General features: G+C 45.4%; 1 protein-coding gene across 1 annotated transcript in view; it reads left to right on the top strand.

The window, feature by feature from the left end:
* The window catches only part of Fbln5 (fibulin 5), a 69,772-nt gene extending 50,446 nt beyond the window's left edge, over window positions 1-19,326 (top strand). The window contains exons 7-11 of the mRNA XM_042692575.1: window positions 2,001-2,120; window positions 6,732-6,854; window positions 7,864-7,990; window positions 11,109-11,304; window positions 18,395-19,326. Of these exons, the coding sequence (XP_042548509.1) occupies window positions 2,001-2,120; window positions 6,732-6,854; window positions 7,864-7,990; window positions 11,109-11,304; window positions 18,395-18,556 (728 nt within the window). The 3' untranslated portion in view covers window positions 18,557-19,326. The remainder of the gene's footprint in view (window positions 1-2,000; window positions 2,121-6,731; window positions 6,855-7,863; window positions 7,991-11,108; window positions 11,305-18,394) is intronic.
* The last annotated feature ends 7,534 nt before the right edge of the window (window positions 19,327-26,860 follow it).

Here is a 26,860-nt window from a genome sequence, read left to right on the forward strand (position 1 = left end):
ATAGCAAAGCCAAAAGCCACATGTGTCCTTAGGCCTCTCAGAGACGGATGTGTGACAAAGAGCAGTTAATACATTTGGCAATGCCAACCCCAGCAGTGTGATAAAACAGCGGGCACTTGGGTCTGGGCATGAAGCCACCGGGATGTTGTGTCAGCAGTAGTAGGCAATACAGATTATGATGGACTGTGGAGCTTTTTTTTTTTTGGTTGGTCATGCACTGTCCCCCAGCTCTTCAGCTCAAGGCCAGCACTCTTCCACGTGAGCCACAGAGCCACTTCCAGTTTTCTGGTGGCTTATTAGAGATAAGAGTTTCACGGACTTTCTTGCCCGGGCTGGCTTTGAACCGCAATCCTCAGATCTCAGCCTCCTGAGTAGCTAGGATTACAGGCGTGAGCCACCAGCACCTGGCCGCCATGGAGCTTTTGCCATCTCAGCCCCTCACCCATGTGAAAGTGCTTATCCTCCTCAAAGCATGGTATGGCCGTTATCCTTACTGAATCCTAACAATAGGCAGGCAGGTGTTTGTGGTCCTGCTCATTGATAAGGAAGTCCAGGCTCAAATAGGGTAAGACAATTGACAAAAGTCAGGCATTCAGGTGCTGATGAAGTTGAGAGAGAAAGCAAGGGTGAGCTTCCCAACCTTGCACATCAGGCGTTACCCTCTCAGGATGTAGAGGGGCACTTCGGCGAGGGCTAGCAGGGAAGGGCAGTTAGGCCCAGAGGCTGGGATCTTTTCAGTTCTGTTCTCAGAAGCCACTGTGAGCTTTGGGAGGATACGGCTAAGCTCATTTATTTCTATGTGACCCGTGTGGAGCCAGAAGCTGGGGAATTCCATCCTGATCTATTCTAGCACTGGCCCATGTGACCTCACCACTCAGTTTAAGCAATGGGATTTCTGCTGAGCCCAGGTAGAGAAAATTCAACCTCACATGGTCACCAGAGAAGGCTGGAATCTCAGTGGGCCTGTGCTACAGGGAATTCATGTATTTCTTTCCTTTGAGAGCTCCAAAGACAGCAGAATTCAGGAGCTTTGTGAGCATGAGATGAATCCTTTCTTTTGTGTAGAGCCCCTCAAACTCACACCATGAAGATCTTAGCTTCTGAGAACACACTATTCAGAACCTTAAGAAGTTGAGCTGGGCAGAAGACCCCCACAGTGGGCATCTCAGTCATTCGGCATGTGGAGTATATGACGCTGGTAGAGGGCTGATCAATGCCAACATCAGAAAGGCTCCCCTTGTCTCTGTCATCCCAAGATGCCATGAGATATGAATCTTGTGGATTGTGGAAAGACCCTTGACTCATGTTCTACTTCCAAGATCTTGTTAGCATGTGGACTGGGGCCTGGCTCAATCTACAACAGCATTTACATTGCTTTGTTGATGTAGAATTGATGTACAATAAAGTTCACTATTGCAGAAACATAATTTCATTAGTTTTGATAGGAAACTATCTCCATGCTCAAGCTGATAAATGCCCCATTTATGGTCATCTTAGCCTACTGAACCTATAGATGGTCCCAAAGCAGAGTTGGTTTTTTTTTTTTTTTTATAAGGATTCAGGTAGTTGGAGCTACTTCTACATAATAAATATATTATTAGATTAGTCACAAATAGTAAGGATGAGTGGAAGGCTCATTAGTGATCAAATGTAGGGAAAGGATAAGTACTATCTGGAAACTGTGGGTGTCCTTTAGATAGCAGATTTGTTAGCAAGAATATGTACAAATGATATACATATATTCACCTTTGTTGTGTATATATGCTGTTTCTCTCCCTTCCTGATTGGCTATCCCAGAAGGGCCTGCACATAAAGGCCCTAGTCCTCCAGTGGACAATAGTCTGACATTGTAATTCGATAGGTCCTAGATGGAGATCCTTGGTACCTATAATTCTGTACTTCTAGCCATAATAGATTTTTGTTGCTGGTGTGGGTTTTCTTCTTTGCGAGTGTGGCTATTCTGTTGTATGAAGTCAGTGATGTATTTTGGCTTTCTGCAGATGTGAACGAGTGTGCAACTGAGAACCCTTGCGTGCAAACTTGTGTCAACACCTATGGCTCTTTCATCTGCCGCTGTGACCCAGGATATGAACTGGAGGATGATGGCGTCAATTGCAGTGGTAATGGGCCTGGCATTGGAGATTTCCATCTGTATATAGGGTATAGGGATGTGGGGCAAGGATTTCCTTCACAGATGTTTCCTCTCATTTCCTGGACACAAGTCCAGGAATGTTAGAGATGATTCCCAGTGTCATAGGATTACAATCACACCAGAAAAGAGATGAACCTGTGAGGTGGGTGAGTGGAGTCTAACTTTCCTGGTCATCTGAGCCTTAATGCAAAAGTCAGTGGAGGAACTGTGCAGGTCTGAGATGAGGAAGGGAGACACCCAACTTTGCTTGTTACTATGTGAGCTCTGTTCTCACCCAGCACTGCTCCAGTCCTGGGGTAGCACAGGTTGTATTTATAGAAAGCAGTGCCTCAGGGATAATTGCATAGCTCATTTAGGTAGGAGGGATTGAATAAATAAATCCTGCACATAAGTGCATATATTTTGTGAGCTTTGTCAATCTACCAATACGCAATACCCAATTCTGGGCCTGGCACTTAAGTGGCCATGTAATCAATAGTTCTTGGACTGGTGAATGAAAGCTTGAATGTTGAATGAATGAGATTTTTTTCTCTCTCTGTTTTTATATTAGCATACGCTAATTGCACAGAGTGTTTTCATCATATCTCCATACATGCACATAATATACTATCTAATCAAATCCACCCTCTCTATTACTCTTTCTTATCCTCCCCTCCAAACAATTTCTAGCCAGTTTCACTGGTCTACTTTCATACATGTATATGAAATACTTGTCAGATTTACTCCCTACCCTGCCCTTTCTCTCTCCCTCCTCCCTTGGGTCCCCCCTTCCGTACACATATTTCAAACAGTTCCACGTTCCTGTCATCCATTCCATTTTCAGATCTTGATTTCACATAGGAGAGAGAGGGCATGAAACATTTATCTTCCTCAATCTAGATTATTTCATTCATATAGATGCTGCCCCTGAACATATTTACTCAAGTCTGGTACTCTACCACTTGAGCCATAACTCCACTTCTGATTTTTTGCTGGTTAATTGAAGATGAGTCTCTCAGACTTCGGTGCCTGAGCTGACTTTGAACAGTAATCCTCAAATCTCAGCCTCCTGAGTTGCTAGGATTACAGGCGTGAGCCACCAATGCCAAGCCTGTTGACTTTTCAAGCATGAGTTGTCAGTCTCTACCCATGTTAGTTTGTTGACTCTATTTTAATGCTCCTATTAACCTCCTCCTTTCCCCAGAAAGTTAAGCTTTAATTTCCTCAATAGTTACAAAACTATTGATAAACTATTAACTCTTTTGAGAATAGGGCCACTTTTGGCCTGTGTTTACTCTGTAACATCTCACACAGAGCCAGGAACAACTTTCTCTCCCCTCTTCCTGTCTCTTTTGTAAGTGTTACATAAAAGTAAAATCCATTCCATCTACTTTTCAATATCAAGAGTTATCATTAGTGAAGTCTGAATTAATAATGCTTCCCTGTACTTTCCAAGATAAATGGGCTGTGCTAACGGTGTGAAAATCCTTTTGTTCTACACAATGGAAATTGTGACAGGAACTGACCTGGGCTATGAATGAGATTTGTTTATTAGCTTCAGGGGAAGCTAAAGTTTTTCTAGAGATCGAATTCTCAGAAACAAATGAGAGCCTCTTGCTAGCCAGGGCCAGGCCCTGCCTGTCAGAGCCCCAAGCAGACAGTTACAGAGAACCTTGGCCTGATTAAAGTCCTAGACGCAGAAAAAAAAATACTCAGCAGCATGAAAGGCCACTTTCTTCTTAGATTTCCGTTCCCCACTGTGGTACTCCTTGGGGAATCTGGGCCATGAAACCAAAGGTATGGGATGTTCAGCTTACAAGATGAGGTTGTTCTTTCTCCAGAATTGCTTGCAGATCCACAGGCATTTATTTACTGGCCACCTGTGGAGCCAGTATGAGAGATTCCTGAGCCAAATGGAGCTAAGTTCAAGTTCTGCTTCTATTGTTTGCTCCTTTCTTTAGCCAAGGAATTTTCTGAGCCTGTTTACTCCTAGTTCAACAACCACCCAGTTAACTAACCACCTTCATTCAGTGGCTATAAGAGCATGTCTCATAAAAACAGTAGTTGACTTTTACTCCCCTAAGGAAATCTTCAGAACTTTTGGATTATCTTCTTTCCCTTATTTTTAATTAATTAATTTTTTGGGGGGGGTTCAGTCATGGGGCTTGAACTCTGGGCCTGGACACTGTCCCTCAACTCTTCAGCTCAAAGCATGCACTCTACCACTTGAGCCACAGTGCTACTTCCTGTTTTCTGGTGGCTAATTGGAGATAAGAGTCTCACAGACTTTCCTGCCAGGGCTGGCTTTAAACCGCGATCCTCAGCTCCTGAGTAGCTAGGATTACAGGCATGAGCCACTGGCACCTTGCTCTTATTATTATTTTTTAATAAATTAGCATGTATTGATTGTACAAGGACTTTGGTTGTGATATTTCTATCCATGCAGACTTTTTATAACTTCTTGAAGAACTCAAATCCTTGCTGGCTTGGCAAGGATTTTCATTTGACTCACTTTTCCTAAAATGGCCAACTCCTCCTTGGTGATATGACCCTCTGTCTACCACAGACTTTATGAACAGACTAACAATGGCCCTGAATAAAAGTGTGACACAAGAGTTTCTTTCTGCACTTTCCTACTTATCTATGCCCCTCCATCTCCCCAGGGAACATTGTCCTCACTGTGCGGTCACAATGTGCCCCATTGGGTAACACCAGACCCTTGCCGGCCTTGTTTCCTGGTCCCTTATGGCTTCACTAGGCAGATCTGATCCTGGAAACCGTGGTAGGGTTTTCATGGGGAGGAATGAAAATGGTCTAATGTGTGCTCCCTGCCAGAAACCAGTCTTGGATTTCAGCTTTTTAATGGAGGGTGGAGCATAGCCCTTTGTGAGTGATGTCTGGGAATTGTGGACCCAAAGATAAAGCTAGAGCCGAGGTCAGTTACTCCCCCTTCCTCCTCAATGCAAGGCAGGGGTGGGTGTCACTGCGCCCCCCCCATCTGTACTGGAGCTAACCTTGTTGGGGGGATCCCCCTCCCCACTGCAGGACCCTCCCAAATCCATTGGTTGGAAGTCTTGCACATCATTACTCAGGGGGATATTACAGCATCGTGTTTACTAGCATCAAATCTAGATGTTGGCTGCGTTCAAATCCCAGCTTTTCTATTTACTTGTTCATTATCTGTGAACTCGGTCAAATTGCCTAACCTCTGCAAGCCTCAATTTTTCTTCTGGAAAATACAGACAGTGACAGAGCTTCCCTGGCAGGCTTGAGGTAGGATTAAATAATTGAGACATGTCAGTTCCTTTCACCGGCCTCCCCCCCCACCCCCCGCCCCGTGCACCACCCCCACCCCCACCCCATGCTGGGCAAATAGCAAGTCTCAAGAATTGGCAGTGTCACTACTAAGTCTCCTAAAAGAAGAAAGGGCACCTGAAAACTTCATAGAAATAAATAAGGACCTCTTTGTGACATGGTGTACTGGGGTCAGGGATCCATCTCTCTCTCTCTCTCTCTCTCTCTCTCTTTCTCTCTGGGGGGACCCAGTAGAAACAGATGTTACTGCAGAGAATCAGCCTAGTTTTCCCTGTCAGATGCAGGTGTGTCACACCTGGCATTCTCCCACCGTGGGGGAAAGACCTGCTTCCTGCTGACAGCCTCTCTGGGTGATCTGAGCCACCAGTGGCCCGTGAGTTACAGAGTAATCCAAGGACATGTCACATGGGGAAACTAGTGAAAGCAAGTTTTCGGGAAACAACAAATTCAAGAAAAACATGTTTTCTTTGGCGTGTTTGTTGAATGAGGCACAAATGGGGACTCTGTTGCCAAACTCTGTATGTGACTGAAGGGCTGGCTTTTCTGGACCTCCTGCTTCTGCTGCTGAGATTCCTCTACTTTCATGGGGACAGCCAGAGGGAGGCCCTGGCCTGGCTAGTTTCAGGCTGGCTAGCGGCCAATATGTCCCTTGTCCCAGGAGCAAACAAGGCAGGCAGAATATAGGAGACTGGGGGCCTATCTACCCCAGGACACCCTGAACTTTTCTCTTACAAGATTTTTTACATTTCTTTTTGGTCCAATGATGTTTGAATGTAATGGGTTCCACCCCGTTCTGGGCAATGGGAACAATATTGTTCCTCCCTTGCGGACCCTGTTAAGGTTGCCCAGTGAAAAACCTGACCCAGGGAATGGTTTGGGGCCTTGGGGAAGAGGTCTGCACCCATAACCCAAGTGCATAAGCAAATCCAAGTCCCCTGGGCAGGTCAGAGGAGGAGGGGCTTTCCAACAGTGCAAGTACATTGTCAGCAACAGAGTCAATGATGCGGTTGAGCCATAGGCGAGGATGTGGGAAGCTTGCTTGAGGAATTTTCTAACCATTAGAGCTGTCCAAGTCTCAATGGGCCCACTGGGTGATGAGCTTCCTGTGGTCAGAAGTGTTCAAGACGTGAGTTGATATCTTTGTGGCAGTAAAGTCCTTGTATCTATTAGGAGAATGCATGAGTTAGAGTGGAGGACTACTCAGGCCCCATCTCAGATATTCTGTGATACTAACATGGCAAATGTAACCTGTCTCTCCTCTTACCACCCCACCCCCAACCCCTAGATATGGATGAGTGCAGCTTCTCCGAATTCCTTTGCCAGCATGAGTGTGTGAACCAGCCTGGCACATACTTCTGTTCCTGCCCACCAGGCTACATCTTACTGGATGACAATCGAAGCTGCCAGGGTAAGATTATCCAAAGGGCCAGAGCTGGCTCAGGTGGTTATCTGCAGACAGGGCTGAGGACTCCTGTGTAGCTTCCGGGAGATGGCATATGAGTGGGTGCTGGTGGCTCCTAGAGTGACAGCCCTGGACAAGATATCCGAGCTAATCCCTTCCTCTGTGACATGGGCCACCCACAGTAACAAAATGTGGAGCGGTAGATGGCACTTCCTGGGGGCTGGTTCTTGCCTAACCAGGTGGATCTTCTGCAGCCTCTCTGAGCATTGCTCTAGACTCAACCACAACTTGTGATCAGGCCCTACTTGGGGACCAGAGCTTGGGTTTCTTACCAGGCCTTGTGGGGCCTTGCTCAGCTTGCCTTTGTTGGCTTCCTAGCAGCTGAATGCTAACAAGATTTTGTGCATATGAGAAACCTAGCAAGGTTCCGCAGAGGGTCCGGACCCTGGGCTGAGAAAGGGCTTGATGATGATTGTCCAGATTGACAGCCCCACACTCTCCCTGCTTGGGTCTACACAGAAGTAGCTGCTCCGTGATCAGTCTTCTGAAAGCTGCCTTATCCCAAATATTGAGCGAGCATTTCCATGGTCCTGTTTGGGCAAAAAGAATATCATGTGAACTACAAGTGGGAGTCGTCGATATAATCTTATATTTTTCAAGCGGCCAAATTAAAAAGCAATAAAAATGACACAGGAGAAATTGCTTTAAATCCTGTAGTTTACTTCGCATAGCCAATCCAAAATCGGATCATTTTGGCACATATTCAACATAAAAATGACGAATGAGATACTGAATATATAGCTATATGTACTAATTCATAGAGATCTGCTGTATTTCTTATAGCATATCTCAATTTATAATACCAACATTTCTACGGCCTAATGAGAGCCACACGGGGCCAATGGCTGCCATATTGAGTAGTGTAACTCAGTAAGGCCAGGTGGCTCGCGCCTCCTGACTCGACTCACAAGGTCCGGAACCGACACTTTTTTTTCCTATCTACCCCACATTTCAGACATCAATGAGTGTGAGCACCGAAACCATACCTGCACCCCGCTACAGACTTGCTACAATTTACAAGGGGGGTTCAAATGCATCGACCCCATCCGCTGTGAGGAACCTTACCTGCTGATTGGTGATAAGTAAGTCATCACTCACCCTTAGGTAGGTGAGGACCTGGTTCAGGAGGCTGACCACGTCTTGTAAAGGAGAATGCACCAGCCAAGAATTTAGGAGACCTGACTATGCACTGTGTGTGTGTGTGTGTGTGTGTGTGTGTAGGTGTGTGTGTGTGTGTGCACAGAATATATGTGTCTGTGCACACAAACTCTCTTCTCTGCCACTCTCCCCACTCACATCTAAGCTGCATGATGGTTCTCTAGGAAGCTAACCAAATAGAAAGTCAGGATTCATGAAATTCCTTTTCCCTTTCATGAGTATGTCTTTCAGATCTGGGCATCTCAAGTAAAACACACAGAGCCTTCCTTACCTGAGAATGAGTACGCATTCAAGATGTAGTAGGCTGCGTTAGGACCCATACGCCTGCTTTTCAGACAAGCTCCTGGGGGGGAAAGCTTTTGATCTCTTGGGACTGTTCTGTGAGTGGCGAGTTGCTGAAGATTTCTCTAGAGAATTCTCAATACTTGAGGATATTTAGTTTGCTCTAGTCAGGTTTGTGACTTCATCATGACCAAAGCCTCACAAACTCACCAGCGGATATATACTAGTACAGAGAAGAGAAAATACAGAGAAGACATCTTCAATAAGGCAAATGTGCTAGGACATTGTTTCCTGAGCTTAGCATCCTACAAGTTCCTTTTCCTTCTCTTTTAGCCCCTCTTGTACCATATCAGTTCCATCTCAGACTACACATCACACACACACACACACACACACACACACACACACACACCTCCTCTCTCCAGTCAGCCACACAGTTACCACCTCTAAGTAACTCCAAGTCTTCAGTACAGAGCCTGGGATACATCAGCCCCGCCCCCCCCCGCCCCCCACCTTCTGGACTGAGGCACTTATAAGAGGCCGGAATCATGGCTTACTAGTATGGTTCCTATTTTGATCAAAATAGGCAAAAAGACAACAAATCCAGGACAGGTTGATCCTTCAGAACCATCTTTTATGCTTCCAAGCAACCCTTTAGAACAAGACTCTTGGACTTGTGGTTCAAGGGCTCTTTGTAGCAGAGCACAGAGCTCCAGGCTGTTCTCGCCAGCTTCTGTGCCTGGTTCTTCCTGGGTTTGTCTGTAATTGGGAACTGATCCTGTTCAACTGGCAGCTCTGAGCTGGTGTTACCAGCTAAGTCTCATCCCTGGCACTGAAAATACTTGGTTCTTCTCTTCTTTGATTCTTGCCCACTAACTCAGGTGTCCTGGGCTCCCACCAGTCAGAACAGGATTTGCTCTCACCGGCACCCTTGCCCCATGTGCCCAGCCTCCCTGCCTTTGCACACACACTTCCTGCCAGATGGAAGGCATTCCTTCTGTCTCAGTGGACTCACCCCATCTTTCAGATCTCTGCTCAAATGCCCTCTCTCTCAGCTATTTGTGATCTTCTTCATCTGGGAGCCAGCGATCCCTCCTCCAAATTTCTTTTAGGAAGTACTTATTTTAAAACATCGTGTGACACATGATGTTTTAATGTGGCTGTCTTGGCACCAGAGATATTTTGACTTGGCTATTTGGATGCAGCCTTAAAAGAAACGATACTTGGCTAATTCTTTGTATGTCTTTCTCATTTGTTAACTCTTAGTGGAGCGCCTGCTCTTTGCAAGGTACTATGGGCTTTGCCCTTGTGGAGCTCAGTGAAGTGGAAGAATGGGACATTGAGCAAACCGGTGCATAAATGAATTCACAGTCATAGACTGGAACAGGTTCTCTCAACAGAAAGCAGGGAAGTTTACAAGGAAAAGGAAGAGGAGGCTAGACTTGTTCTAGACTTGGGAGTCTAAAGGCCCCACTGAGGAAATGACCTTAGGGCTAAGCTGGAGAGGTGAGTTGATATTAACTAAACTGAGAGAGGAAAAGCAGAGGGAGCAGTTGAAAGCCAAGAGTAACTTTGATGAGCTGGAAAGAAGTTGAGTTGCTGTAGTCTGAGGAGTGTAGGTAGTGAGAAGTAGCAAGAGAAGTTGACAGAGGCCAGATCCTGTAGGGTCTTGGAAGCTAAAATGGGTGCTTAATGCTCACTCAAGTTGCAGCAGGTAACTGCAGAGTCTCACAAAAGGAAAAGAGCTACTCTGATTTATGTGTGACAAGGGGTACTCTGTCCTGTTAGGAGGCTACCACAGGGGCTCAGGTGAGAGGTGATGGAGGCTTGGATGGCCGGGACAGTGGCGATGGTGACAAGGAGATAGATTTGGAACCTATTTTAACAGTAGTAGGTTTTGTGGCTAGATTGGGAGTGGAGAGAGAGTGCTACAAAACCAGCAATATTAACCTGCCGTGTTGGACACAGAGGCACAGGTCCAGAGCTGAACTCATTCTTTTATGAATTGCACTTCTTACAAGGAGTCTCAATAATGAGGAGGGGTGGGGGGGAGGAGGGGGAGGGAGGGAAGAGTAAGGGAGGGGCCAGGGATAAATTGGGGTGGCATTAAATGTCAATGATTTTATATGAGGACATGCTGTGGTTAGTGTTTCAAATTAGCTACTTTATATGATAGATAATTTATGTTTCTAATTTGTTCCTCTCAGTAGAAAGTAAGCTATTTGAAGTCACAGTCTTGGTTATTAAATTTCCAAGTGTCTAATGTCATGTCTTGTGCACGGTAAGTTCTGAGCTTTTGTTTATCTAATGAAAAGATTCAATTATATTCTATACAGAATATCATATGGGCTAAGTACAATAGAGAGGGTAAGAAGATCCATGGGACTCATTGATGTAATGTAATTTTCACTTTTAAAATTGTCTTAATGAGCATCTTTGGGCTGGGAAGGGAAGGGACTACGTGTCCATCCGCACATTTTAACAACTGTAAGGCACATTCAAGGATATGCCAGTGTTCCGAAAACCAGAGATGTAATTTGTATCCTCTAGTTGCCAGAATATCTGATGCTAGAAAAGGCTGTTTTCTAGGAAGCAGAACCTATCTACAGGCTGATGACTTTTGAGAACAGAGCCAGCTCTCCAGTTATAGCATTTGGTGATAGGAAAGGTGTAGCCTCATTGTTTTGAATGAGAGTTGAAGCACAACCTGCACCAGGAGAGGATTTGCTGAGCTTTCTCGCATGATTTTTCTCCCACCAGCCGCTGTATGTGCCCAGCTGAGAATACTGGCTGTAGAGACCAGCCCTTCACCATCTTGTTCCGGGACATGGATGTGGTGTCAGGACGCTCTGTTCCTGCTGACATCTTCCAGATGCAAGCCACAACCCGCTATCCTGGAGCCTACTACATTTTCCAGATCAAATCTGGGAATGAGGGTCGCGAATTCTATATGCGGGTAAGAGAGAGTGGTGAGCAGAGGCCACCATCTTTAATGATGAGCGGTATTGTCATGGGAACAGGTAAGAGTGCATCTAGGAGGGTCAGGTGTGAAGAGAGAAAAGCTAGGAGTCAGGAATGCCAGGTTCTGTTTCTATCACTTCCTGTATGGGTTTTGGAAAGATGCTTTTCCTCCTTGAGCTCCAGCATCCTCACAACTGGAGTGAGAACTAAGGCCAGGAGGCACTTGTGGTCTTTTTGTTTTTCTTCTAAAAGAGTACAGGAGACATTCCCGTCTCAATTTATTCATCCACTTATTTGACGAATATTTGTGCAGCACCTACTATGTACTTCCAGAAAGTCAGGATATAGTGGTAAAGAAAATACTCCCAAATACTTGCTCTTGTAGTTCTCACATGCCAACAGATTGGAAAGATGTAGCTCATGTAAGTAGACTCTCAGCATTATCTGCATAGTAGCCAATATGACTTTCAAAATTGAATTAAATTTTAAAATCAAAATTAATCAAGGTTAAATAAAATGGCAGCTTTGGTTCTCCTATGGCACTAGCCACATTTCAAGTATTCTCTAGCACTTCTGACTACCATATTGGATAGCTCAGATACAGATATTCTTATCATATAAAGTTTGATAGAGCTGCATTGACTTAACTGTACCAGTAGAAAGTCTTAAAGCACATATCATAAAAATATTTTCACTGGTTTTTAAACAAATTATATAGATTTAATGCCATATTATTTATATTATTGAGATTTATCTCCTACATTCCTTGGAGTGATCAAGCCTCTTTAGAGACCCTGGCTTAGAGTGATATTACCTTTCAGCCTGAATTTGGACACCTGTCCAAAAAGCAGATTCCAGAGCTCCAGGGAACCTGTTTCAGAAGATGGTCAGAAAGGTCCAGTGAGAGCTGTAACAAGTCATCCCAATGGTGGTGACTTAAGACAACAGAAAATTATTCTCTTGTAGTTTTATGAGTCAAATGTCTGAAATCAGCTTCCCTGCAATGAACTCAAAGTGTTGGCAGTGCTGAGCTCCCTTCAGATGCTCTAGAGGAAAGTCCATTTGTTGCTTACTGCAGCTGCTAGTGATGGCCTGACCCTGGCCATGTCCCCTTGTCTCCATCTCCCTGGCCACACTTTCCTCCTCTCCTGTACATACCACATCTCCCTCTGCCACCCTCTCAGAATGACACATGTGGTCAGATTTAAGGCTAGTCCATATCATCTGGGATAGATACCCTGTGTTCAGATTCTTAATCACGTATATAAAACCTCTTTTCCTCATATAATAACCAGACTTGGGAGCTGGCTATGTCTGGGGCCATGATTCCATCTATTCTGCCAGGATACTGCATTTCTAGCAGAAGATTCATGGGAACCACCAGGTGTGGTAGGAGGCAGGGGAGCTGCCCTCAGGACAGGCTCACCAAAGTGATCCCATTTTCACCAGACAGCGACACAACAGCTCCATGTTAGAGCTCTAAGTCCCATTCCCAGCTCCTGACAGATTCTTTCAACCTGCCTTTGCAGAAACAGTGGAAAGAACTGATTAGAAAAGGTCCCAGGGAAGCTGGGCGCCAGTGGCTCACGCCTGTCATCCTAACTACTCAGGAGGCTGAGATCTGAGGATCACAGTTCAAAGCCAGCCCAGGCAGGAAAGTCCATGAGACTTTTATCTCCAATTAACCACCAGAAAACCGAAAATGGAGCTGTTGCTCAAGTGGTAGTGTGCTAGCCTTGAGCTGAGCAAGGACAGTGCCTAGGCCCAGAGTTCAAGCCCCACGACTGACAAAAAAAAAAAGAAAGAAAGAAAGAAAAGAAAAGGTCTCAGGGCCTGGAGCACTCTCACTAGTATAGTTTTGGTAACCAGGTCTTCTTGGTTATATGATCCAAAGAGCTCCTGTAGACCTGGCTCAGTATATCATGATAGCAGCGTTGAGGGCTTGGGATGAAGTGTGTGTGTGTGTGTGTGTGTGTGTGTGTGTGTGTGTGTGTGTGTGTGTGTGTGTGTGTGTGTGTGTGTGTGTGTATGAGGGCAGTATAGAAGAGTAGAAGAGTTTCTGTAGGATGAAAGAGGCAGAGCTGTGTTCTTTTCTCTAAACATACAATTACCACAGCAGAACGCCCTTGCTTTGCCTCTGTAGGCTGGCTGTCCTTTGTCATCTGAAGGACAAAGTGTCACAGGACATATTCTGAATATCCATTGTCACTGATACCCCCTGCCTCTGGTCCCTGCTCCAACCCTGAGCAAATCAGGGGATCTGCAGGGCCTTTCATAGGCATGATAACATTCCACATGACACCATCCCCCAAGTAACCCTCCACCCAACAGCCCTTGTGGCTGTTGACTTGAGAGGCACTTGGGGATGGTGGGAAAGGTAACTGACCTTTCCTGAAATGGATAGGTGGGACATCCCCTTTCTGGGAACTTGCTTTGGGTCCAGACTGCCACACAGCAAGGGAGCCCTGGGAACTCAGAGATCAGAGCTGTACAGAGCTTATACCTCTCTGAAATGGCAAGATGGGCCCAATGCTTTAGCCTTTATTCAGAAGAGAGATGTAAGGATACCAGGAGAACAAAGGGATTCTGGCTGAAAGCACTCAAGGATGGTGGTGACTCCTGGCCCCAATGCCCCTCAAAGATTCTAGGATGAGAAAAGAGGCTTGGAAACAGGTATCCATGGCTCAGATCCTAGCTACTCAGATGGCTGACATCTGAGGATTGTGGTTTGAAGCCAGCCCCAGCAAGAAGTCTGTGAGACTTCTTTTATCTTCAATGAACTATCAAAAGCCAGAAGGAAAGCTGTGGTTCAAGTGGTAGAGTGCCAGCCTTGAGCAAAAAAGCTAAAAGACAGTGTCCAAGCCTTGAGTTTAAACTTCACTACTCCAGGCAGGCATACACACACACACACACACACACACACACACACACACACACACACACACACACACACACACACACACACACACACACGAAAGAAAAAGAAAAAGTAAAGGCTTAGCATAGGGCCCTGAGGCAGAAGGAGGAAAGGGCAGAGGAGCAGGAGAAAGAAACTGGCCCAATTAAGCTGGCCTTCTGAGTGTTCAAGTTGTCCAGAGCCACAGGACCTCTCCAGGAGACCAGTCACAGGAGTCTAGCGTGGCTCCAGGGCCAGGCTCACTGGCTTCACTCCGTGTTCTCCAGTCTGCCCCAACCAAGTGACCATGGGTGTCACCTAGCCTTTCTTGGCCTCCGTTTCCTCTTCTGTAAAGAAGGGTTCCAAACAGTATTTACATTAGGATTAGATGAGCTCATCCACTTAGCTTAGCTCCTGGTCCACAGAATGACTTTTTTAGCTGACAAGTGGCATTTGGCTGGGGTGAAAGAGTCAAGAGCTTCCCCTTTCTCTGCCTCTGACTCAAACCTATGCAAACCACGTGACATCTCATCGTTCACCTTTAGTTCCTCCGGAGAGTCCCATTCATCAGAAGTCCTGCTGGCTTACAGTGGGAACTTCAGCCTCTCAGCCTCATTCAGTGTCAAGTTTCCCCCTGCCTGGTCCAGAGCAAGCAGCTTTCTTCTCCCCCTCCATGCAGGAGCAGCACTGATTGTGGTTCCTTTGGTTTAGGTGGGGACACAGGTGGTGGAAAGGGCGTGGCTGGGATGGCCAAGGTTTTACTCAATTGTTACCATTATAGCTGGGCAGTGGTGCCCTGTTAGGGGGCAGTCACTTCACAGGATGACCAGGTGGGTGTTTGGAGATTTGTCTGACTCGTCCCTGAAGGGGGCAGTAGAACCACCTCAAGCCTCTTAACCCCTCTTCGCCCCCTGTGTCCCACACAGACTTTTGGCAGTGTGCTGGTGGGATGTGCTTACACCCAGGCAGGCAGTCCTTATTCAGGGCCTTTACAGCTCTCTTTAGAGTGTGGGATGTATTTCATCTATCCTTATAACTTGGGGCCCCAGAAGAAATTAAGATAATAAGAGAAAGATGTCCTAACACCCAGTCGCAATAGAAAGTATTCGAGAAAACCTTCGTCATTGTTGTGTAGACACTGGTTGTTGCTATTGCTACCCCTGTTACCACTGTTGTTAAGAAGCTATGAGCCCCTGGGAGCCCTAGAGCATCATGGGGTAGCGGGGAGGGACTCAGTTCCTTCCACCCTGAGATGTTTTACAAGAAACCCTTGGGGAGGAGCATTATCTCATCCACAAGACAAGTTAGCGTCCACATGTGCGCACGCACTCACCTAGGTACCCATGCACATACATGCGTGCATACATGCATATGTGTGTGCATACATGCATGGAGTCACCTGCACCTTCACACAGGCTCCTTGGGCATCACAAGACCTGGACAGAGTACAGGTGATTAATTTTTACCAGGTGGCTTGGGGATATAATTCGGGTCAGAAGGAGCATGGTCATGAGGCTCAGCCTGTGCCAAAATGTGTTTACTCCATGACACATATGAGCCAGGTGACAAGGGCCAGGGAAGCTGACTTTTTCCTGCTAGGCTGCTTGCCACATGTTAGGCAGTGCCAACCTACAAGTTGAGCAAGCCTGTGTGCATTTGGGAGCAGGACCAGGAAGACACAGATGTGGCAGGCCATGGAAGCATTTTCCTATTCTAGTTATTGCTACCAGCGCTCAGCCGTTCTCATGTTTTCTTCTATTGTATCAGTCATTGGGCACCACGATCAATGGAGATTTGAGTCAGGCACTCGGAATTCAGAAACCAACAGGATGGAAGCTTCTGCCCAAACACTCATGCTCAAACCGGGGAGAGGGAGAAACGACAGAGCCACCAGAACATAAATTCACAATGCTCAAGTCAAGCAAGCCCCGTGTGGTGACAGGAAATGGAGAGCTACTGAGACCCTATTGTAGAGCGTGGGAGTGGAAGCAACCATTTTGGAATCAGATATTCTAATACCATGCCCCAGTTTTGTGACCTTTTCCAGGAAACCCAAAGGAATAACTTAAAAGGTTCCACAAACTCCATTCCCACCTTGAGCCTTAGGCCTTGTAAATTGTCTTCTAGAGGTCTATCGCATGAATTTATCGTCCTTAGCGTTGGCCTCTGTTCATGCAAATAGTAAAAGCTGGTGAGAGATTTGCATATGTAAATGCTCTGGGCATTTCCTTATATGGCTGAAGTCCTGGCCTAGGGCTTGGAGGTTTTGCAAGGGCTGACAAGGAAGTCCAAGAGATCCTCTGCACACAGAGGTGACAATGACACGGATGCTGACGGGAACACAGAAAGCCAATACCAAGAGGAAACTGCGAGGCTGTAAAAGCTGCCCAGCAGGCAGGGGAGGCCTGAGTACGTGGCTTGAATCCGTTGTGCCAGCTCTGCCCCTGTTCTGCCAGTGGCAGTCTTTGGGGATATTCAGCTCTTCCCCAAGGAAGCAGGAACTTCCTTCATGGAGACAGAATAATTGCCTGGTATGGCTTTACACAAGTCAAGTTCTTTCATTTCATGGAGACTGTTGCTTTCATTTTCTGGACACAACAGCTTCTGGGACGTGATTGTCCAGCCCAACCTGATTCTCTGTCGTGATACTTCCTCTGCTGATGTCCTGTTTTTGTCCATCCCATGGACCCAAAGCATCTCTCATTTAGTGCCAGGGAGAAGAGGCAAAAGACTTAGTCTCTTCTGTAATTCAAAGTGTCAAAGTGACTTAGATGACTTAGACAAACCTAAAAGACTCTTCTCTAGACTAGTCAGGTGACCCTGAGCAATGAACATTACTGGGCCTCAGTTGGCTTGGTTATGACAGATAATGGGACATACCTTTAGGACAGCTCTTAGACAGTTGGGGTCTTTCCCTAGAATCCTGTGCTTTTAGATCAGCATTTTTTTTGGTGGTCTGGGTGTACAAAAATTACCTTGGGATTGTATCAAGCTCAGTAGGTGGGACATGGGGCCTGGTAATCTGCATTTCTGACACCCCTCCCTGGTGACACTGTTGTTGATGGGTCTAGGGACTGCACTTACAATAACAAGAACTTTTGGGGTTCTTATGGGGATTAGAATAATGGAAGTCCATGGAAATAACTGGAATAGTTCCTTGCCTCTTCCTTGGTGGGCACTGAATTGATGCCAGCCTTTTCTCCCTGCTTCCCTTAAAGTTCTAGAAAAAGGTTCCATGGAGCTGAGGGGTTGGCTCAAGTGGTAGAGCATCTATATAGCAAGTACTAAAGCCCTGAGTTTGATCCTCACCACTTCCAAGAAAGGAAAAAAAGGGGGAGGGAAAAAGGAAAGGAAAGGAAAAGATAAGAAAAAAGAAGAAAACTAGTCCATGGAAGGGAAGAGTTCACATGAAATTATTAGCTGCTCAGTGATAGAGTCATGGAAGATGAAGCTGGAAGCAACCACAGAATTCTAGACAAGGACTCTTAACAAATGTCACCTCTCATAGGCATTACTTCAAATTAGAAAATCTTGGGCGCCAGGTGCTGGTGGCTCTAACCTATAATACTCTGGAGGCCCAGATCTGAGGATGGTGATTCAAAGCCTGGGCAGAAAAGTCCCTGTCAGACTCTTATCTCCAACGAACCACTCAAAAACTAGAAATGGAGCTGTGGCACCTAGTGGCAGAGAGCTAGCCTTGAGCATAGCTTAAGGGACATCGCCGAAGCCCTGAGTTCAAGCCACAGAATCAGTAGAGAAACAAAAATCCCGCAGTGCTCTTGATGTTATTGTTTGACAATTACTGATCTGATGTAAAACTTCATTTTAGAGCTGAGGTCTGCAAAGATGAAGGGACAGTCCTGAGTTGTGTAACAAGTTTGCTCAGTGGCCCATTCATTTGTTTCAATTATTCCTTAGGATGGTGAGGGACTGACCTCAAGACCTTTGAGGAGACCAAAATGCTGATGCTGAAGTCTCTTAGTAAAATGTCATAGTATTTGCATAGGTACATATGACCTATGACCTCTCATATACCTTAAATCACCTGTAGATTTTGTATTTACAACATAAATGCTAAGGACTTAGAACCAGGTGCAGGGTAGGAAGAGTTGGAGGGAAATCATGGCACTACTGATTGCCAAGGGCCATCAGCCTGACTTTCTGCTAATGTCACCCCCTCTGTCTGCAGCAAACAGGCCCCATCAGTGCCACTCTGGTGATGACACGTCCCATCAAAGGTCCCCGGGACATCCAGCTGGATTTGGAGATGATCACTGTCAACACCGTCATCAACTTCAGAGGCAGCTCTGTGATCCGACTGCGAATATACGTGTCGCAGTACCCGTTCTGAGCCTCAGGCCGCAGCCTGGGACACTGCCGCTCACCAGCACCAAGGGACAGGAGAAGAGAGGAAACAAGAGCAAGAATGAGAGCGAGGCAGACGTTGCACTTTTCCTGCTGAACTTTTCCAGAGGAGGCAGCCTGGTGTCCTGACCCCTGCCTTTTTTATCCTCTGAAGGACATCCCAGCTCTTATGAAACCGTTATCAAAAAGTATTATTGTTGGCCACCCTGATGTGAGATCATTGGTGATTTTCAAGGCCTTCAGTTTACTCCCAATCTTTTTCAAAGAAACATAGATTAGGTTGGCTGGGGTGTGAATGGTGTTCAAAGACTGTGAACATTGCTCTCACCTCTTCTACTTCTGTCTCTTGTTGCGTTGCTGCTTTGCAAAGGCCCAAGAGATTTCGGGGAATGCTGGGTCTAGCTAGTTTGCTTCTTGCATGTACTGAGAAGGCTATGGAAACAAACCACAACAGGATGTAAGGGTTTTTAAAGAGTCTATTTCAAAACTGTGTCTGGTATGTTCAGCTATAAAAGAGGTTTTCAGTGTTCTTAAATCTGTATAACTGTTTAATCTTTCCTTGTGCATTTTGAGTATTTTTTAAGTGATAGAATTCTTTAAAAGGCCTCAGGCACATGTTAAGTTCTGTCTTCCAGTCCCAGCTTCCCCTATCTTTTTTTTTTTCTTGAGGACTTCTTAATCATGCTTTCTTTAGAACTTTTACTCAACTGGGTTGGAAGGCAGAGTTCTCCAAAACCGATTAAATATTTGAAGAGATCTTGTGTTTGGTTCATTTTGACACTGTAGATGATTCTGCTCTTAGGGTTGGTGTTAGTTTTATTTAAACTTGTTTATCATTTAGTGGTTTGGAAAGGGCTCCAAAGGGTTAGACTATCCTCCATGATGTTGGAAAGCTGACAGACAGTTGGGTGGGGGTGGAAGGGGGGCAGTGAAAGGAGGAGGATAAAGTTAAAGTTAGGGGAAGCTATTGGAAAACCACTGACAATCTCTCTGTTATGAAGACTGCTTGGAGGACTATCACAGGGAAGGGAGTGCCACCCCAAGTCAGTGCCCCTAAGCCTACCAGTATGGATTGATAACTGGTAGAGCTTTGAAGGAAAAACCAAGAGTCACTTCCAAGACTGATGTTGATCTTCAGTAGGGCCTGTGCATCAGGATTTTGTTGGTGGTGGTGGTTGTTGTGGGGCTTGAACTCTGGGCCTGGGTGCTGTCCTTGAGCTCTTCAGCTCAAGGTAAGCACTCTACCACTTGTGCCACAGCACCACTTCCCATATTCTGGAGATAAAAGTCTCACGGACTTTCCTGACCAGTCTGACTCTGAACCAAGATCCTCACATCAGCCTCCTGAGTAGCCAGGATTACAGGTGTGAGTCACAGGCACCCAGCACATCAGGATGTTTAAGACTAGTTATAAGCCAGGCATTGTGCCTGTAATCCTGGCTACTCAGGAGGTTGAGATAGGAGGATTGTGGTTCAAAGCCGTCCAGGCACGAAAATCTGTGAGACCCTTATCTCCAATTAGCCACTAAAAACCTAGTAGTGGAGGTGTGGCTCAAGAGGCTAGCTAAGGGACAGTTCCTGGGCCCTGAGTTTAAGCCCTAGAACCAGCACCCAAACAAAACAAAACAGAAAACCAACAAATACTAGTCATTATTGACAATGTCTCATTAAAACCCCTAGAAGCCAGGTGCTAATGGCTCACACCTGTAATCCTAGCTATTCAGGAGACCCAGATCTGAGGATCACAGTTCAAAGCCAACCTGGGCAGGAAAGCCTAGGCACTGTTCCTGATCTGCTTGTGCTCAAAGCTAATGCTTTACCCTTGAGCCACAGCTCCACTTCCAGCATTTTTTTTTTCTGGTAACGTAACTTATTGGAGATAAGAGTCTCATAGACTTTCCTGTCCAGGCTGGCTTTGAACTGTGATCCTCAGATCCTCCAGGGTAGCTAGCATTATAGTTGTAAGCCACCAATGCCCAGCTCATGAGACTTTTTTTTTTTATTGTGATAATACTGTACAGAGGGGTTACAATTACATGGGCAAGATAATGAGTACATTTCTTATCAAGCATTGTTGCCTCCTCCTTTGCTTCCCCTTCCCATCCCTTCGCATCCTCCCTCTCCCCTTCCCCCAACCTGCCTTCCCCCACTCATGAGACTTTTATCTCTACTTGAAAGTTGAACCCAGTATCTTCACACAAGAAAAGCAGCCAATACTGTGAAGCTCAAGAGTTGTGGCCTAGTTGCTTCAGCTTAGGTTTTCTCCAGCCACTGCATCCTCTTTGCCCCTTTATTGCCCCTACCCACTCCAGTTGACAAAAGTTTCAAAATTAAATTGCATCTTGTGTAAAAAAAAAAAAAATTTTAAAAGCCAGAAAATGAAGTTACTGTGGCTCAGGTGGGAGAGTGCTGGCCTTGAACAAACCAAAAAAAGCTCAGGGACAGCACCCAGGCCCTGAGTTCAAGCCCCAGGACTGGCACTAAAAAAAAAACCTAGAGAGAGATGGACAGATGTGGCCCTAGCCACCTTGCCCTCCCCACCTTTGTAGTTCCCTACAAGGGTCCACATCCTTTACCTTATCAGGAACTTGGGATTTTCCTCCTTCAAAAGCTTTAGATGCACAGACAGTTACTAAGAGCATCATTAGCACAAGTCACAGGCTGGAGAACAAGGTTGGGGCTACTGCCTTCCTGATCCAGCCCAGGAGCCATGGGTTCTTTGAGGAGTTGAGGCTGAGTCCGTAGGATCCATTTATGGACGCTCCCATCCTACCCGGTGGCAGCGTCTTTATTAAAGCCCCCACAGTGCAGGTGTTGGGCTTCAGTCCTCAGGGTTAGAAGACAGTTGGTGGGTCCTTAGTCACTGCAACACCTACGTAGCCGCAGCCTGCCTTTTTCTCCCTCACACCAGACCCTCAGTTCTTGTTCGTTACTTTTTTTCTCTATCAAAAACTAAACTCATGCAAACAGGTGCCCCAAATCTGAAGCTCACAGAGAAAGGATGAATTCCTTCAGACTTACCAATGCAGCCTCCTTTGGGTTGTGTGCAGAGAAAAGGCTGATAGGCACCTGCCAGCCTAGGGCACCCCCCTGTGCAGGGAGACTTTAGGTGTTCCAGGCAGGGTAAGGCTTCTGTGAGCTCTGCACTAACCATGTAGCCAGAACAGTGGATGTGGGTTGCACACAGTACAAGGTCAAGTTTCCTTTCACTTCTTACAAAGAAGGTCCAGAAGCTCTGTGTTGGTGGCATCAGGACCCATTGGTTTCTGAGGTGCCACATTTGGAATCAAACTCAAGACCCTGGGGCTTGCATTTTACTTGCATATGTCCAAATGTAGCTTCCTACTTCTAAGAAGAAAGAAAAAAAAAGACATGAAGAGATTTCATAAAAGCAGGCTCAGAGAGCTTCTTGGACCAGGATTGCTCTTTCAAAACATGAGCTGATGAGTTCAGTGTAAATGAATCAGAAGCATGTGGGATCAATTTACCTTCAAATACACTTGGGCCTAAAAATTAAGGGAAGAATGGCCTCGGGCAAAGTGTGTACTGTGAGGCCAAACCCAAAACATTTGGGAAAGAGTTCCAGAGGTTTTCAGAACCCAGTGCCTTTTGCTTCACTCATCCAACCATTCACTTGGGAATGGTTGGATGTGTGTGTGTGTGTGTGTGTGTGTGTGTGTGTGTGTGTTTCTTTTTTTTTAAACAAGGCTGGGAAGAAGACTGCTGTCTGAATTCCAGCATTGTGCTTCAACATGGATCCCAGCAACCTGGCTTTTAGGGGACCCTATTATCTCTGTGTTGGCTGTGTTGACCCTCATCGAGGATCTGGACTTGAGCTTGTCAGGGATGAATGGGGTATGGTGAAAGAGGCTGGAAGTAAGAGCTGGGCACCTGCAAAAGTCTTTGTGCTATCACGTAATCTTTGAGTTCCACACAGATGAAAACTTCCATTCAGCTCTTTCTAAGTTTTGTGATTCCTTGAAATGTACTTTGGGGATGACAGCCAGCATTTCCATTAAACTATAATTTTAGAGTTTCACAGCTGTGTGCCAATCATAACACTTCTAATTGGCACAAAATCCACGTACCTGTTGCCTCTCAGACTTGGGTAACACACTTAGAAAATTTTCTTAGGTAACAGCCTTGGCCCTTGGGGTGTTATTTACCCAGATGGTGAAAGCATTTAAGTAGGTCTGATTACTTCATTTTTTAGTGGTTTTAAATGTATTTTTGTGGCCTGGGTGTTAAGTGTAATGTGCACAAATTGTTCCTCCTGAGCCAAAAAGGTCACCCAGAGAGAGAAGGGGGGAGGGGGAGAGAGGGGGGAGGGAGAGGGAAAAAGAGAGAGGGAGAGAGAGAGATGCCATGACAAAGGAGCAATTATTCTTTGGTGTTCCCTCTAGCCCAGCTGAAACCCTGTTTGTTAAAGGTCTTTGTCTTAAGGGAATACTTGGGAATCAAGTTTGCTTGCGCTAGTTGTTGGAGTCAGAGAGATGAATCAGGCAGACAATCCACTGATAACACATTTCTCCAAGGACTTATGCAACAGCTGAAGGAAAATAGCAGCACAGTATTAAGTTAGATCTGTATGTTTGTGTGTGTGTGTGTGTGTGTGTGTATTGTGTTGGTTGTGTATGTTGGTTGTGTGTGTTGGTTGGTACTGGGCTTGAACTTAGGGCCTTGAGCTCTTTCTGGCTTTTTCACTCTAAGCTGGTGCGCTACCTCTTGTTCCATACTGCCACTTTTGGCTTTTTCCTGGTTAAGTGGAGATAAGAGTCTCATAGACTTTTCTGCCTGGGCTGGCTTTGAACCTCAATCCTCAGATTGCAGCTTTCTGAGTAGTTAGGATTACAGGCACAGGACCAGTGCCAGCTTAGTTTGGTTTTAATAATTTTCAGAGATCTATTTTATGCCACCGAATTTCTTATGAACATTCATAGACACGTTTGAAATTTAGAGTAAGATCCTTCTGCTTAGAACTATTAAATACATTTAGAGGAAACACAAAAACATATGAAGTAGAACATTTCTTTCTTTTTGATTTGGTGTGCATGTACTCTGAAATGCACTATTTTATTTCTTCTTGTAGGGCAAACACTTAATAGAGCTCTTCAATAGTTCGGAATTGGTCAGTGCTCACCAATCACCAAGAGATACACAGATTTTTCTTTGTGTTAATATTTTTGGGCTCAAATTTCTTAATGACTTTGCTTAGCAGATGGTTGCTATCTTCACTAGAATCCCTCAGGGTAACTGAAAGTTACCATATATATGTATATATGTGTATATATGTGCATGTATACATACACACATGCACACATACATATAATAGCCAAGAAGCTCCAGAACAAAGGAAAAAATAGAAGACAGATTTATCACTTGACTAGCTTTTCTGGAGATGACAGCAGCCAGTCAGAATCTATGACTTGCTAATTGTTTCTAATCATGAATCTCAGCCAGAAACTAGCAGAGAAATAAACCATAAAGTAGATGAAAGGTCTCAGCCCAGGAATGATATATTGAGTTGCTTTTTGTGGTATAATCTCATAGAGGGGAACAACATGTAACAGGCAGTGATTAGCAGTATTGGTTTCAGGAATTTGGGATATTCTTGAACATTAATATAAAAATGAATATGTTGTAATTAGATGTTAATACCAAGATCCTCATGATATCCATTTATCAAGATTTGATAAATTATTCCCATTGCTCTAAGGCTGGAGAGCTATTGGATAGCCTCATTTCACTAATTGTAGGAGCAAAGGTCTTTCACAGCATGTAGCTGATGTTCTTCATGAGGGAGACTGCACTCTCTCAGCCCTTTTTGATCTTTAGTCTCTCCTTTCATTCTAAGATCAACTGCCTCCATTCTAACACCCCTGTCCAGGAGCCAGACTATCCCCACTCATTCCCAGAAATTCACTGCTCTGTCTTTCCAGCACTCCCTTTGTCCCCAGTCCATTAGGCTGTCTAGCAGCTTGACCTGGTGCCTGTGTCTTCCTTGGCATCTCTGTAAATACAGGGCAGTGCTGAGACTCCAACAGTCTCTTTGCTAGTAACAAACAATGCTTAACTTTCCTTGTAGAGGGCAGTCTGGCATGCTGCACACATTCAGATTGCAGAATTAGTTGTCCAAACTATTCCCACGTGTCAGTACATAGTATGCTTGCATGGACAGCAAATCCACCGACATCTCAGCAGCTGGCTCACTCCCTTTTTTCTGTTGCTGTCACCGAAATCTAGAGACTGCTATTCTAGGACATGGTAGCAAAGCTGAAGGGTAGGAAGGTGTGTGCAGAAGACAGAAAACGTGAGCAGCTTTGCTCTATGATCACCCATTGATGCAATAGCTGATCCACTCCAGTGGAAACCACATTAATCCCTTAATGAGGGCAAAGCCCTCACCTACCCAGTTCCTCTTAAAGGTCCCACTGCCTCTCAAGAGGAGTTTTGGAGGTTTGTCTCAAACCACATGCAAATTATAGCAGTAATTTTCAGGCAGATACCACTTTCTCACCAGTGAGTTGCTATTTGTCTGTGACCTAAAGCATGGCTTGAGTTCCTCAAGTGTAGGTGGGAAGGGCACTGGGAAGACCACTGTAATTGGAAAAATGGAGGCCTGAGTATGTATTCAGCGTGGGGTGGTGGGAATTGAAGACAGATTATTCACCTCTCCATTCACAGACTTTCCTGCCTTCAAACCTTGATCCCCAGATCTTAGCCTCTGGAGTTAGGTAGGATTATAGGTGTGCCTGGCACAAAGCCATTTTAACTGTTTATGTTCCAGGAATTGGACAACTATTTGCTCAATCTATAAGATTCTCCTAGCCCTTTGCTACCAAAGAACACTCACAAATTTAGATCTAGGTTGGTGTCCTTTCATGAGAATTTAGTCAGATACTCCCTGGCACCATGAGAGACAACACAAACCACAGAGGCCAAAAGTATGTGGCAACTCATTAGAGTCCAGACAGAATATACATCATTGGCAAAGGAAGGAAGGCTTCAGAGGCCTTGTATGCAGAGCAGATGGCCATGTCTCTACTTTAAGAACTGTGATGCACACAGGCTCCCATGTGGTATTCTGGGCTTTGAAGTTAATTAGGATCATGAGCAACTGGCCACAGCATGGGTATCTCTGGGAGCCACAAAAGCAATTGTTGGCAATGCCCCACCCACTCCCATCTCTCCCATTCTTTCTACCTCCCTTTCTTTCCTTATGAAATGTAGCTTCAACACTTCACATGCCAGTGCTAGGTCCTAAACCCTGACCCTAAAGAGATAGTGCTTTTCAGCCGGGCGCTGGTGGCTCACCCCTGTAATCCTAGCTACTCAGGAGGCTGAGATCTGAGGATCATGGTTCAAAGCCAGCCCTGGCAGGAGAGACCGTGAGACTCTTATCTCCAATAAACCACCAGAAAACCGGAAGTGGTGCTGTAGCTCAAGTGGTAGAGCGCTCGCCTTGAGCTGAAGAGCTGAGGGACAGCGCCCAGGCCCAGAGTTCAAGCCCCACGACCGACCAAAAAAAAAAAAAAAAGAGATAGTACTTTTCTTTTTCTCCATAGTTTTCTTTTAAAAACTTAACTGTTGGGGGCGGGGGGTGGAGCATGGGAAGGGATGGGAAGGAGAAACAAAGGAGGAGGCTATAATGCTTGATAAGAAATGTACTCATTATCTTGCCCATGTAATTGTAACCCCTCTGTACAGTATTTTCACAATAAAAAAATTTAACTATGAACCTGAGGGTAGGTTTGGAAGAAGGAAAATGGAGGACAATGATGGAAGGGGTGACATTGATCAAGATGCACTGTACTCATAACATGATTTATGGAATTGTAACCTCTTTGTATAACTACTTAATAATAAAAAAAAGAAAAATAAAAATTTAACTGTTATTTTGTGTGTGTGTGTGTGTGTGTGTGTGTGTGCTAGTACTGAGGTTTGAACTCAAGGTCTCATGATCTTGATTAGCTTTTTCTGCTTGCAGGCTGGTAGTCTACTACTTGAATCACGCCTCTGCTTCTGGCTTTTTGCTGGTTAATTGGAGATAAAAGTCTTCATGGAATTTCTTACCCAGGCTGGCTTTGAACTGTGATCCTCAGATCTCAGCCTCCTGAGTAGCTAGAATTATAGGCCTGAACCACCAGCCTCTTGTCCTTTTTTCTCCTCACCTCACCTCTTTCAAATGCCTTTTACTTATAACCCAGAAGTCAGTTTTGGAACTTTAGCCTATGAGATCTAGGTCATGTGACACCTCAGGTCCAGGGAATTCCTAAGATCTTCCATATTT

Source organism: Dipodomys spectabilis, unplaced genomic scaffold (genome assembly GCF_019054845.1).
Source record: "Dipodomys spectabilis isolate Male_0828 unplaced genomic scaffold, ASM1905484v1 ptg000157l, whole genome shotgun sequence".
In the NCBI taxonomy this organism is placed as follows: Eukaryota; Metazoa; Chordata; class Mammalia; order Rodentia; family Heteromyidae; genus Dipodomys; species Dipodomys spectabilis.